This window comes from Lepus europaeus, chromosome 11, assembly GCF_033115175.1.
Source record: "Lepus europaeus isolate LE1 chromosome 11, mLepTim1.pri, whole genome shotgun sequence".
In the NCBI taxonomy this organism is placed as follows: domain Eukaryota; kingdom Metazoa; phylum Chordata; class Mammalia; order Lagomorpha; family Leporidae; genus Lepus; species Lepus europaeus.
The window spans coordinates 89209383-89224309 of NC_084837.1; the positions used below are offsets into that span (position 1 = coordinate 89209383).

Genomic DNA, 14927 nt, shown 5'->3' on the forward strand with positions numbered 1-14927 from the left:
CCTGGGCTGAGTGCCCAGCTCCTGGCTTCAGCCTGGCCCACTTTCAGCCATCGTGGGTATTATTTGAGGAGTGAACCAATGTGCAGAAGATTCTCTCTCTCTCTCTCTCTCTCTCTCTCTCTCTCTCTCTCTCTCTTCTACCTCTCCCCTATCACTCAAGTTAAAAAGGAAAGCAAAGAAAAAACCATGCAAAGTTTTTATATTTTGGGAGGGCACACAAAAAATGAGCTTTTAATCTTTTCTTCCATTTCCCACATACTCTTTTGAAGACCACTCATGCGCACACGAAAGCCTCCACCACTGTCAGTTCCGAAGGTGGAATTTCCGTAGAAGGATCCTCACCAATGTAGTGGAATGAGAAGGCCATGCGAAGGTGGCCACTGGCAAGCGAGCGTCAGTTAGTCAGGAATGGCTTTGAAACCCACCTGGCTTTGGAAACTGCCTGGCAACAGGCTGTGATTGGATGGCTCTGGAAACTGCCTGGCGACAGGCTGTGATTGGATGGCTCTGGAAACTGCCTGGCGACAGGCTGTGATTGGTTGGGGTATAGACCGCCCCTTGACCAGATTGGCTGGTCTTGGCTATATAAGCTGTTGTATCAACTGTAATAAATGAGTCTGCCGGCTGCTTGCCTCAAGCCTGCTCTCACCGGACTCCCGGGGTCTGTGTGTTGACTCCGCGCCTCTTGCCCCCACCACGCTGCTCTTCTCAGAAACCAACCCACTGCAACATTGTTGAGAAATCAACTGCAACACACCACCACCTTCCGATGCTTACATCCTCCTCCTCCCTCACGGATGACCTCGGGAGGGAGTGACTGGAGTGTGAGAGGCTCCTCCCCAGGCACAGAGCCCCCTGTGGGGTGCTGTACAGGGACCCAGGCCAGTGCCCTCGCTCTGCGGGGGACTGCAGGGTTAGGCGGATGTCCTTACCGGCCACCCAGGTGAACGAGGAGAGGGGCCAGTGTAACAGGCCCCAGATGGCCCCTTCCCACCCCATTCGCTGCAGGCAAGCAATGAGAACAATCCGGCCAGCAGATGTCACGTGGTCACCAGAGCAGCAGCGGCGTGGTGGTGGCACGGACAGAGTTTACTCTGGGCCTGACATGGCTCTCAGGATGTGTGCGTGAATGCGTTTCTTCTGCCCCCACAGTCCCCCACTGCCCCGCAGTGCCAACATCGCCCATGTGTTACAGAGGAAGACACTGAGGCACAGCCCTCTGCCCACAGAAGGCCACTGAGTGGAGCCGCTGGGCGTGTTCCTCCAGCCACGCATCCTGGCTCAGTGTGTGGCAGCAGGTCCCAAAGGGCAGTTGCAGTGGCTGCTGGAACACACAGGCCAGGCAGGTGCACAGGCCACACCCCTAAAGAAGTAGTTAAGCAACAGGTAGCTGCCAGTCGCCTAACAAGAAGGCTGACAAAGGCTGCTTCTGGGGACAGGGGGACGGGAGGGAGCTGTACAGTGTCGTTGCCAATGCCCCCGCAGACAGTAAAGTCAAAGCCAGAGAGTCAGCCCTGAGGCGGGCGCTGTGCCTCAGTGGGTCGAGGCTCTGCTTGTGCCGCTACTCTGGTCCAGCTCCCTGCTAAGGCATCTGGGAGGCACTGGAAGATGGCCCAAGTACGGGCCCCTGCCACCCACGTCGGAGACCCAGACGGAGCTCCAGGCTCCTGGTATCAGTCAGGTGCAGCCCAGGCTGTTGTTGTCATTTGGAGTGGGAACCAGAGGATAGAAGATCTTTTTCTGGCTGTTCCTCTCTCAGTAGGTTGTTATTTTTGTTTGGTTTGGTGGATTTTGTTGTTGTTTTATTGTGTTTGCCTTGCTAAATCCCAACGCCTGGTATTCAGGCACCGTACGCACCAGGAGCCCTCATCTGAAGAGAAGCACAGCTCCCTCCGACCAAACAGGTGGGTCAGGGACTGCCTGAGGCCTCTCCCCAGTCAAGTTCCTCCCCAAACTCAGCGTTCACTAGGGCCGCCTCTGGCCAAACTGCAGGACTCTGGAGGAAAGTGCCTTTTGTTTGGAGCGACAGGTGGCTGCGCTCGAGAATGGCTCCGATCTCAGAACGTGGCTGAGTGCCTCATTCCAAGCCTGAGGCCCACACCCACGGGTAGAGGCCATGCACCTGCTGCCCGCCCCCCTGCCCCCCCCCCCCAGCAAATGTGTGGGACAGACACCAAGTTCCTCTTTTTTTTTTTTTTTAATTTTATTTGACAGGTAGAGTTATAGACAGAGAGAGACAGAGACAGAGAGAAATGTCTTCCTTCCGTTGGTTCACTCCCCAAATGGCTGCTACGGCTGGTGCGCTGCGCCGATCCAAAGCCAGGAGCCAGGTGCTTCCTCCTGGTCTCCCATGCAGGTGCAGGGCCCAAGCACTTGGGCCATCCTCCACTGCACTCCCAGGCCACAGCAGAGAGCTGGACTGGAAGAGGAGCAGCTGGGACTAGAACCTGGCGCCCATATGGGATGCCGGCACTGCAGGCGGAGGATTAACCAAGTGAGCCACAGCGCCGGCCCCCCAAGTTCCTCTTGATGTCAAGCTCTAAAGGTCACTCTGTCTGGGGCACACATAGTTGTTTTGACCTTGAAGTTGCCCAACTCTTTACAAGTAATACTTTCTAGTGCTTTTCTGACAAAAGGGCTATGTACTGCAAGATGTACAAGTTAGGCCTCACAGCAGAACATCGGGGCTTGAAATTTCTGTGGATACCACCAAGTTAGCCCAAAAACAGCCAAGAAAGTTAGGCTGCTGTCGCTGAGCATCCGACTGGCCTTGGTGATTTGGGGTATTTGGAAGATGATAGGCAACAAAGCTGTCTTGATCAGTAAACTTGTTTCTCATAAATGGTAGCACCTCCTGGCTCTCTAGTTTTTGTTTGTTTTGTTTGTGTGTTTTTTTTTAATTTTTAAATTTATATAAGTAAAACACATTTCATTTATTTTGTATATACATTTTAAAAATATTTATTTGTTTATTTATTTGAAAGAGTTATAGAGAGGCAGAGAGAGAGAAAGAGAGAGAGAGAGAGAGAGGTCTTCTATCTGCTGGTTCACTCCCCAAATGTCCACAATGGCCAGAGCTGGGCCAATCTGAAGCCAGAAACTTCTTCCAGGTCTCCCACTTGGATGCAGGGGCCCAAGGACTTGGGCCATCCTCTACTGCTTTCCCAGACCATAGCAGAGAGCTGGATCAGTAGTGGAGCAGCCAGGACTCGAACCAGCACTCATATGGGATGCCATCACTGCAGGTGACAGCTTTACCTGCCACGCCATAGCACCAGCCCCTGTATATATAGTTTTAAGAGCATAATGAAACTTCCCATCCTACCCTCCCTCCTTTACTCACACCCTCTCTCCCCCTTCCTTTCTTGTTTTTTTCTTTTTAACTTTTACAATTACATACTTTCAATATACTTTATAATCACAAGCATAACCTACCACTAAAGAAGTTAATGAGTAGGAAATAGAAAAGCCAGCGTTCCTCAGGAGTATAGACAAGGGCTATAAACAATCAAATCTCAAAATGTCAATTTCTCTCATATACATTACTTTAAAAAATTGATATATTTATTTGAAAGGCAGAGTTAAAGAGAGGGAGGGAGGGAGGGAAAGAAGGAGGGAGAGAGAGAGAGAGAGAGAGAGAGAGAGAGAGAAAGTCTTCCTTCTGCTGGTTCATTCCCCAAATGTCTGCAACAGCCAGAGCTATGCCTATCTGAAACCAAGAGCCAGGAACTGCTTCTGGGTCTTCCACATAGGTGCAGGGCCTAAGCACCTGGGCCATTTTCTACCGCTTTCCCAGGCCATAGCAGAAAGCTGGATCGGAAGTGCAGCAGCTGAGACTCAAATTGATGCCCATGTGAGATGCTGGCACTGCAGGCGGCAGCTTTATCCAGTATACATTGCTTTTTTTATACTCTGTGTATTAGCTACCACAAATTAAGGAAAACATATGATATTTACCTTTTTGGGACTGGCTTATTTCACTAAGCATAATGATCTCCAGTAGCACCCATTGTGTTGCAAAAGACAGGATTTCATTTTTATGACTGAGTAGTACTCCATAGTGTATGTTTACCACAATTTCTTTATCCATTCACCAGCTGATGGACATCTGGGTTGATTCCATATCTTAGCTATTGTGAATTGAGCTGCAATAAACATGGGTTAGAGATAAATGTTTCATGTGCTGACTTCAGTTCCTTTGGGTAAATTGCCAGGAGTGGGGTGGCTGGCTCATGTGGTAGATCTATTTTCAGATTTCTGACGCATCTCCATCCTGTGTTCCATAGCGCCTGTACAAGTTTGCATTCCCACCAACAGTGGATTAGGGTACCTTTCCCCCTACATCCTCGCCAGCATTTGTTACTTTTTAATTTTTGGATGACAGCCATTCCAACTGGGCTGAGGTGATTGCGATTGGCTCTATATTTTTAAAAATGTTTTGCTACTGGCTGTCTCCAGGAGGCCTTTGGCCGACCTGATGTTCAGCGTGCTCCATGCCTGCTCACCGCCCAAGCCCAAGAAACCTTTAAAAAGCAACAACAATGGTTGCCCCTCTTCCAGGCCAGCTCTCTGCTGTGGCCAGGGAGTGCAGTGGAGGATGGCCCAAGTGCTTGGGCCCTGCACCCCATGGGAGACCAGGAGAAGCACCTGGCTCCTGCCATCGGATCAGCGCGCCTACCGCGGCGGCCATTGGAGGGTGAACCAACGGCAAAGGAAGACCTTTCTCTCTGTTTCTCTCACTGTCCACTCTGCCTGTCCAAAAAAAAAAAAAAAAAGCAACAACATTTACTAGAAGGAACCTGCTGGTCTCCAGGTTACAACCCAAGGACCATGGGCAGTTAACGCCCCTGGAGGGATCGGACCAGAACCTTTTGGGGCCGTTTATCGAGCAGTGGGCATAGACTCGATATTCACATGCCATCACAGTCATGATCAGAATCAAAGCCACCCCTCCGTGGGCCCTGCTCTGTATGCCAAGCATTGGACTAAACCCTGCAGACACAATATAAGATTCCCCAGACTCCGGCAAGGCAGGTTTTATTACACCCACTTTACAGATTAAAAAAAAAAAAGTCCAGACAACTTAAGCTACTGGGCCAGAGTCTCCCAAGACGTGGAGGATACAAAATCTGAGCCCAGGTCCATCTGGCCAGGCCTGGGCTCTTTCTGCCCAGCTAAATGAGGGAGTCCTTGTGAACAGGACTTTTCACTACTCCCTGTTTCTCCCACCAGGGGGCGTGATCGAGGCATTCCCGCCCGCAGACAGCGTCACCAACCTGACGGTGGACATGCTGATAGAGCCGGGCGGGGACGTGAAGGTGCTGTCCACCGGCGACCAGCTGCATGCGGAGGGCCCCTTCATCTCCTCGGGCACCAGCATGCCACAGGCCTCCGTGGATCCCCAAGTTCTCTGTTCTCTGTGCCTCCAAGTCGGAAATGCCTGTAAAATGAGAGATGTGGTTGGTTACTTTTCTATAGATCTGGTGACTTTCATTGACCCAAGCACCTTGGAGCAGCAGGTGAGTCCGATGTCCCCATGAAATACTCAGATGGGTAAGGGCAGTGGCCAGTGGGAGGGAGCTTCTGACACGCGCGGGGCTCTGGTGAGGGGCCTCTGTAAACTCAGCATCATGCGGCCCCGGGCCGGCCTGGGGGAAGCCAGGCTCTGTGTCTGCAATCAGGGGCCGGGGTCGCCCCATTCAGCTGTAGTTGGAGTTGAAAGCACTGAACTTCATCCCGCAGCACACTGTCCACCTGCGCCCTGTGGAACCATTGTGTGCGTCCAGGGAAGGACCCTGCCTACAGCCTTTTCCCGAGTAGATCAGTCACTAGGAAGGGGCTAAGAATCATTACTTTTGTTCCCTTTCTTATCAGTACTTCTCTGGCAAGTTGGTTGTCCGTTATTTTCTGCATTAAAAAAAATGGAATAGTGTTAGAAATATAAGGTCTAACTTATACCAGGTGCCACCCCCACCCAGCTTAAGTAAAGCAGTGTGAACCCCCCCGTGCTGTGTCCTCCTGGCCAAACGCAGGCACCCCCTTCCTTCCGGGGCAAGGAGGAAGCGGAGTCTTTGATTTGGGGTGTTTTCCTTCCATGGCATCGCGCTTTGCACACAGATGTACCTTGAGAAAATACATGGTTTCAGATTGCATAGAAGCGTCTTACAGATGGTGTTGTTCTACACATTACTATCTATAGTGAGCTTTTATTTATTCAATCTCACATTGATGAGATTCTTCGTGTGTATATATGCATGGGTATGGCTCTGACATAGAATATTCCAGATAAACATTTTTTTTTTTTGGCAGGCAGAGTGGACAGTGAGAGAGAGAGAGACAGAGAGAAAGGTCTTCCTTTGCTGTTGGTTCACCCCCAATGGCCGCTGCGGCCGGTGCACTGCGCTGATCCAAAGCCAGGAGCCAGGTGCTTCTCCTGGTCTCCCATGGGGTGCAGGGCCCAAGCACTTGGGCCATCCTCCACTGCCTTCCCGGGCCAGAGCAGAGAGCTGGACTGGAAGTGGAGCAACCAGGACAGAATCCAGCGCCCCGACCGGGACTAGAACCCGGGGTGCCGGTGCCACAGGAGGAGGACTAGCCTAGTGAGCCCCGGCGCTGGCCCAGATAAACATTTTTAAACCTTTTTTGCTGTTTGCTCCCTCAACTTCTGATGCTTCAGTCCAGGGCTGCTCCATAGGGTTCTTTTCCAGCACGTTCTGTTGCTCCAGGTCTCTGTAAGGCGGCCTCGCGGCCTGCCTCTCTCCACAGCTGCTGGCCCTGGAGCCACTGTCGCTGTCCTCTGATAGTTCGCTAGTCATCGCTCTCGGTTTCTTGGGGCTCCCGTTCTGTCAGATGACGGTTTCGATGTCAGAGCTGAGGTCTGGGGCAGTTTGCAGCTTTTCAGTTTGCTGTCGGCCTTTCCAGGCCCTCCCCTGGCTTCACATTCCGCTCTCTGGCCTGCACGCTGAGAGGGGAGAGGCCAGGCTGAAGGGCACTCAGTCCCCTGGATGGGGCAGGTGTTGTGGGGCAGTGGCTTAGCCACCTTCTTGCCTTCTTGGGACACCTGCATCCCATATGGAAGTGCCAGGTTCAAGTCCCAGCTCCTCTGCTTCTGATCCAGCTCAGGCAACCTGGAAGCAACAGAAGATGGCTCAAATGCTTGGGGCCTCCTGGCTTCAGCCTGGCCTGGTCCCAGCTGTTGCGGGCATTTGGGGAATGAACCAGTGGATGGAAAATCTCCTTCTCTCTCTATTACTCTGCCTTTCAAGTAGCGGAAAATCAATAAATAAGTAAATATTAAAAAATAAAATTGGTCGTTGCTTACATAATAACAAAATAAATAAGTAAAGACTGTCAGAACTGTGAGTTCTGCGTCCGTGAACTTGACCAAGCACAGGTGGTGAGTATTCAGGAAAGATAAGTTCCGTCTGTACTATGCCCAGGCTTTGTTTCACTGTCTTTATTCTGTAGCCATAGAGCTACATTGTCGCGGCACTCGCACTGTATTGGGTTTTAGGAGTAATCTAGAGATGGCTTAAATCCTATGGAGGGCCACGTAGGTTTTACGCAATGCTGCGCTGTTTGACGCCAGGGGCCGGAGCGTCTGCAGATTCTGGTTTCTGTGGGAGATTCCGAGGGACAACAGGGAGAAGACTGGGGCTTGATCCCCGGTGTACACCCTTGTCTGATCAATGCATCTCTGACGTGGCCGATCTCCCACTGTCGCCAGCTCTCTTGCCTGTCACATGTGCCCAGCTCCCACACCTGAACTTGGATGCCAAACCCGGTGGCTCACGTTTGTTCATCTGTGATGCGCTTCTTCCCATCGCGGCTTCAACCCTCCTATGGCCATGAGACCCCAAGCTCTCCGCTGCCTCCTGCTTTCTCGGCTGTGTGATGAGCAGCTTAGCTTACTTGACTTCTGGGGCAACTTTCAGCCCCAAGCGTTATTTCTTTCAGTAACGTTTTCACAGTACTTATTTTCTGTACCAATAATTCAAAATGTAGTAATGATAGTCCCAGGGCTGGTGCTGTGGCACAGCAGGCCAAGCTGCTGCCTGCAATGCTGGCATCTCACATAAGTGTCAGTTCAAGTCCTGGCTGCTCTGCTTCCAGTCCAGCTCCCTGCAAATACACCTTAGAAAGCAACAACAGAAGATGGCCCAAGTGCTTGGGCCCCTGCCACCCATGTGGGAGACCCAGATGGAGTTCCAGGTTCTTGACTTTGGCCATTTGGGGAGTGAACCAGTGGATGGAAAATCTCTCTTTCTGTAACTCTGCCTTTCAAATAAGCAACTACATCTTTTAAAAAAATAATAGACCATGTTTTAAAAGTTATTGTAAGAGGCCAGCGCCATGGCTCACTTGGCTGATCTCTGCCTGTCTCGCCGGTACCCGGGTTCTAGTCCCGTTTGGGGCGCCGGATTCTGTCCCGGTTGCTCCTCTTCCAGTCCAGCTCTCTACTGTAGCCTGGAAAGGCAGTGGAGGATGGCCCAAGTGCTTGGGCCTTGCACCTGCATGGGAGACCAGGAGGAAGCACCTGGCTCCTGGCTTTGGATCGGCGTGGCGTGCCAGCCATGGCAGCCATTTGGGGGGTGAACCAATGGAAGGAAGACTTTTCTCTCTTTTTCTCTCTCTCTCTCTCTCTCACTGTCTAACTCTGCCTGTCAAAAAAAAAAGTTATTGTAAGAAAATAATCACAAAGATGTATATACACATATTAATTACAACATTTAGATGAGCAAAAAATTTCAGATAGCCTAAATTCTAGTAATCAGGAATTTTTCAATCAAGTTAATATAGATAAATGAATTAAGTACTATGGAGGGGGCAGCGCTGTGGCATAGTGGGTAAAGCCGCTGTCTGTAGTGCCAGCATCCCATATGGGCGCCAGTTTGCATCCCGGCTGCTCCACTTCTGATCCAGCTCTCTGCTGTGGCCTGGGAAGGAAGCTCCTGGCTTCTGCCTTTGGATAGGCCAAAAGTAAACCAATGGATGGAAAAGATCTCTCTCTCTCTCTCTCTGCCCCCCCACCCCGCCTCTCTCCCTCTGTTATTCTGCCTCTCTCTCTGCAGAGAGAAAAAACGGCTTCCATCCACTGGTTCACTCCCCAAATGGCCACAATGGCTGGAGCTGCGTCGTTTTGAAGCCAGGAGCCAGGAGCTTCTTCCAGGTCTCCCATGCGGGTGCAGGGGCTCAAGGACTTGGGCCATCTTCTGCTTTCCCAGGCCATAGCAGAGAGCTGGATCAGAAGTGGAGCAGCTAATCCTTAAATGATGAGGAGCAAAGCCTATTTCCCAACCCCAGTGAGCCAGCGCCAGTGGTGGAAGGTACTGAGTGGGCTCTGGGAGGGGCACGAAGTAGCTGGCAGAGACTTTAGATTGAGGAGGGAGGGACTGGCATGGCCAATGAGCAAATACTTCTGTAGGCCTGCTCTGGCCATACGCTAGGTGCTGAGGGAACAGAGATAAACAAAATCTACTTCCTAACGTAGAAAACTAGTTTCCATCATTCAATTTCAAGGATATCCACGCACAAAATGTTCTTGTACTCTAACGGTTCATAGGCATAGTAAATATTGAATACATGAGATTTTAAAATATTTTTCTTTTAATTTTTACATATTTATTCAAGAAACAGAGAGAGAGAGAGAGAGAGAGCTCCCATCTGTTGAGTCACTCCCCAAATGCCCACAGTGGCTAGAGTTGGGCCAGGCTGAAGCCAGGAGCCAGAAACTCAACCCAGGTCCCCTATGTGGGCGGCGGGGACCCAGCCACCTGAGCCAGCACTGCTGCTCCCAGGACCTGCTTTCGCAGGGAGCTGGAACTGATCATCAACCGCAGGCAACTCCGACATGGGACTCAGGCGTCTCAACCGGAGCCTTAACCACCAGGCCAACGCCTGCCCCTCCACGAGATTTTTAAATCCTCTAAAAAAGGTACCAGCCTTGCATTTTTTTTTAAACTTCTTTGGGATAACTAACATTATGATGGCCGCATTAGGCCAGCCACTGAATAACTGATTATTCCCTGAGTGAGGGGATTGCAGAACTCCTAGAACATCCGACTCTGTTGAGCTGCCTTATTCTCTTTCTGGAACCTCTGAACAAAGCAGGTGTTTGCTGAGTATCTGTTACATGCAAACCATCCTACGAGGGCCAGAGAAGCCAAAGACACAGATCTGGAAATGCCTGCCCTCGGAGGGTTCCCAGTCTAGTTGGGGAAGCATTGCAAGGAAAAGCTTAAGTGACGGCTACATAGAACAGTACAAGAAACATGAAAACGGTCATGGCAGGCTGGCAGCCACGTGACTTGCTCTGTGAATTCAGATGTGAGCATCCCTTCCGTTTGGAGTGCTCAAGAAGGGTGTTTGCAGAGCAGGTGGGCTGTGGCCTGAAAGACTGGGATTCAGAGGAGGGTCAAGAGAAGTGGTTCCCAGTGGGAGAGGCTGTGAAAGGTGGGGGTGGAAAGCACAGGGTGCGTGAGGGGAAAGTGACCACCCGCGTCTTCCGCGCGTGCTCGCCGCCCTGCCTCCATAGACAGGCACTTCTAGGACGGCCTGATTCTTTTCCTTCCTCAAGGTCTCTCGGCAAGCAGGTTGCAAAGATGCTTTTTGCTGGCACTCCTAGATGAGAGCGTCCTTGTGAACTGTGGAGACCTGGCTGTCTGTTAGCAGCACCGACAGACACCGCTTCTTTAAAAACGAAGGAATGGGGCGGGCGCTGTGGCATAGGGGGTGAAGCCGCTGCCTACAGTGCCCGCATCCCATATGGGTTTGAGTCCCGGCTGCTCCACTTCCGATCTAGGGAGACCCAGAAGAAGCTGCTGGCTCTTGGCTTTGGATCAGCTCAGCTCCAGCTGTCACGGCCATTTGGGGAGTGAAGCAGTGGATGGAAGATTCTCTCTCTCTCTCCCTCCCTCCCTCCCTCGCTCCCTCCCTCCGTCCCTCTGCTTTTCCCTCTCTTTCTATAACTGTGCCTTTCAAATAAATAAATCTGTTTTTAAAGCTCAGAGACTCTGATACCTATCAGAGTGTATCCTATATATTCCAAAAACTATTTCTAAGAGTTTCTAAACAGAGAACATCAGCGTAGAATAGAAAAAAAGACTAGATTGATATAAAAATACTTCCATTGCGATGGTAATGGGCCCTGGCCCTGTCTGCCCACTGATCAGCGTGACACCTCGTACGCACTTGGCCTCCCTCAGCCTTTGTTGTTTGGCTTCTTTCACCAGCAGGCAGTGACTGCCTCTGCCTTCCTCGCAGGCTGTTCCGAGAGGCTGAGCAGACAGAAGGTGCTGCTCGCATTAAATCAAGTGGCATAACCACATGGGAAGCTGTCACAGGAGCCCTCAGCAGGTTCTCAGACTGGGAGCGGATTTGGAATTGAATTAGCATTATTTTTAAAAGTCACTGAGCGTTCTCATCACCGCCAAGTGATATACAAGCATCAAAATTGTAAGCACTTTGTTTCAGGGAATGGAATAGGCACGAGCCGCAGAAATATCATCATTCCTTCTTGCTCATTTCCATACACCCAGCACCTAGCTCCCTGTCTAACACATAATAGATGCTCAATAAATATTTATTAAATGAATGACTGAGTGCCTCTCTCCGAATTCCCCTCCAGTACCTGTCATTTGCAAGTTCTCAATCTGTGTTTCTAAGACATAGAAGTAATTCACCAAGACAGCTCAACGAGGCACACCTCTTCTCTTTGGGGAGGGAATTTTATTTATATATAAGAAGGTCAACAGTGTACATCTGAATTAAAATTTAATAGGCCTGGGTATAGACAGAAGTGCCTGTTACTCAGTGTTTTCCAGTCCTGTAATAGGCACACTGTTAATCACAAGTTAATACCTAGTGAAGCGAAATAGATCCCAAAGGACTGTGTAGCATTAAAACGAAAGATGGTCCCTTTAGCGGGCCTGCGTGTTTGCGTCGGGGAGAGAGATGTGTGATAAACACGCAACGGTCAGGACGCGGAGTCCGCAGTCCATTCAAGGGCCGCGCTGCTCAGCTTGACGGTCAAAACCACAGTTCTGCTCCCTCACGCTGAGCATGCCAGGGAGCTGGGGCCCACCGCCGCCGTACGTCACACGTGCCCGTGTGCCACTGTCCTTGAGTGTGTGGGTCACACCCATCCATTGTAAATCCTGACGTTCAGGAAGGCTGAGAGCTTTGGTCCATCTGCGTACATGAGGCCTGCTTCCTGTGACCACACCCGGGCGTCCCAGCCGTGACCGCTGCAGGTGCCCCCCCCCCCCCCATCACGGAGATCCTTGCTTCCTTTCAGATAAGGAACAGGACGCCTCTGTCCATGCTTTGAGGTCTTTAACTGACTTTAATCGCCTAGAAATTGCAGGGGCCGGGGGCTCCCCCTGCATCCTGTACTCTGCAGGAGGTGCCATGACCATGCAGGCCTCAGAGGCAGCAGGCAGGGGGAAGGGAAAGGCTCCCTGCTGAAGCTAGGAAGGACCAGAATGGGGCTGGCGCTGTGGCGCAGCAGGTAAAGCCACTGCCTGCAGTGCCGGCATCCCATATAGGCGCCAGTTCAAGTCCCGGCTGCTCCACTTCCAATCCAGCTCTCTGCTATGGCCTGGGAAAGCAGTGGAAGATGACCCAAGTGCTTGGGCCCCTGCACCTGCATGGGAGACCTGGAAGAAGCTCCTGGCTCCTGGCTTCGGATCAGCTCAGTTTTGGCCATTGTAGCCATTTGGGGAGTGAAACAGTGGATGGAAGACCACCCTCCTCCCCGCCACCTCTGCCTCTCTGTAACTCTGCATTTCAAGTAAATATTTTTTTTTTTTTTAGAGAGAGACAGAGAGACAGAGAGCAAGGTCTTCCTTCCGTTGGTTCACACCCCCAAATGGCTGCTCTGGCCGGTGCGCTGCGCCGATCCAAAGCCAGGAGCCAGGTGCTTCCTTCTGGTCTCCCATGCGGGTGCAGGGCCCAAGCACTTGGGCCATCCTCCACTGCCTTCCCAGGCAGACTAGAAGAGGAGCAACTGGGACAGAATCCGGCGCCCCAAACTGGGACTGGAACCTGGGGTGCTGGCGCTTCAGGTGGAGGACTAGCCTAGTGAGCCTCGGCCTCAAATAAATAAATCTTAAAAGAAGGAGGAGGAGGAGGGGGGGGGAGCAGAAGATTCTTTTTTGTTTGTTTTTTTTTTGGTAATTGTGTAACCTGCCCAAGAGCATTGCAAGAAGAATGGGAAAACGTCTTCCTTCCACTTCCGGCTATCACCTGTGGTCAAGGTTTTTTGTGTGACCAATTTTTCCTTGCAAAAGTGTCCTTTCTGGGGCGGGGGTTTGGCCTAGCAGTTAAGCCACAGGGTAAGAGGCCCAGGTGCCATATCAGGCTGCTGGGTTTCATACCTGGTTCTGGTCCTGACACCTGCTTCCTGCCAGTGTGCATCCTGGGAGGCAGCAGTGATGGTTCAAGTAGCCGAGTCTCCGCAACCCGTGCCGAAGACCTGCATTGCATTCCTGGTTCCCAGCTTTGACCTGGCCCATCCCCAGCCATTGTGGGCATTTGGGAAGTGAATCAGCACATGGAGGCACTCTCTGCCTCTCTTTCTCTCTCTGCCTCTCTGGGTGCCTCTCAAATAGTTTTTTTTGAAAGATTTATTTACTTGAGAGGCAGAGTTACAGACAGAGGGAGAGACAGAGAAAGAGATCTTCCATCCGCTGGTTCACTTCCCAGATGGCCACAATGGCCGGAGCTGCGCCGATCTGAAGCCAGGAGCCAGGAGTTTCTTCCGGGTCTCCTACGTGGGTGCAGGGGCCCAAGGATCTGGGGCTGCTTTCCTAGACCATAGCAGGGAGCTGGATCAGAAGTGGAGCAGCTGGTGCTCGAACCAGTGCCTGTATGGGATGCCGGCATTGCAGGAGGCATTTTTTTTTAAGATGTATTTATTTGAAAGTCAGAGTTACACAGAGAGAGTAGAGGCAGAGAGAGAGAGAGAGAGAGAGAGAGAGAGAGAGAGAGAGAGACGAAAGAGAGAGAGAAAGAGGTCTTCCATCCACTGGTTCTCTCCCCAGTTGGCCGCAACGGCCAGAGCTGTGCCAATCTGAAGCCAGGAGCCAAGAACTTCTTCTGGGTCTCCCACATGGGTGCAGGGGCCCAAGGACCTGGGCCATTTTCTACTGCTTTCCCAGGCCATAGCAGAGAGCTGGATCGGAAGAGGAACATCTGGGACTCGAACTGGCACCCATATGGGATGCCGGCACTGCAGGTGGAGGCTTTACCCACTATGCCACAGCGCCGGCCCGTCAACTTTTTAAATGTCTTCCCTCCTCCTAGCTTTACTGAAGTAGAACTGACAAATGCAAATTGGAGTATAATGTGATGCTTGGATACTCTGTACACTGTGATATGATCACCTATATATGTGTGTATAAGTGATGTATGTATGTGCATGTGTGTGATGTGTGTATGTGTATGTGTGATGTGTGTATGTGTATGTATATGTATGTGTGATGTGTGTATGTGTATGTGTGATGTGTGTATGTATACGTGTGATGTATGTGTATGTGTGATGTATGCATATGTGTGATGTATGTGTATGTGTGGTGTATGTGTATGTATATGTGTGATGTATATATGTGACTTGTGTATGTACATGTGTGATGTATGTGTATGTGTGATGTATATGTATGTGTGATATATGTGTATGTGCATGTGTGATGTATATGCATGTGTGATGTATGTGTATGTGTATTGTGATGTATGTGTATGTGTGATGTATGTGTATGTGTGATGTATGTATATGTGTGATGTATGTGTATGTGTGGTGTATGTGTATGTGTGATGTGTGTATGTACATGTGTGATGTGTGTGTATGTGTGATGTATATGTATGTGTGATATATGTGTATGTGTGATGTATGTGTATGTGTGATGTATGTGTATGTGTGATGTATGTGT

At 50.8% G+C, this 14927-nt stretch overlaps 1 protein-coding gene across 1 annotated transcript in view; it reads left to right on the forward strand.

Annotated features, from left to right (window-relative positions):
- Positions 1-14927, forward strand: part of IQCH (IQ motif containing H) — a 218024-nt gene that overhangs the window by 157533 nt on the left and 45564 nt on the right. The window contains exon 16 of the mRNA XM_062204812.1: positions 5233-5519. Coding sequence (XP_062060796.1) covers positions 5233-5519 — 287 coding nt within the window. The remainder of the gene's footprint in view (positions 1-5232; positions 5520-14927) is intronic.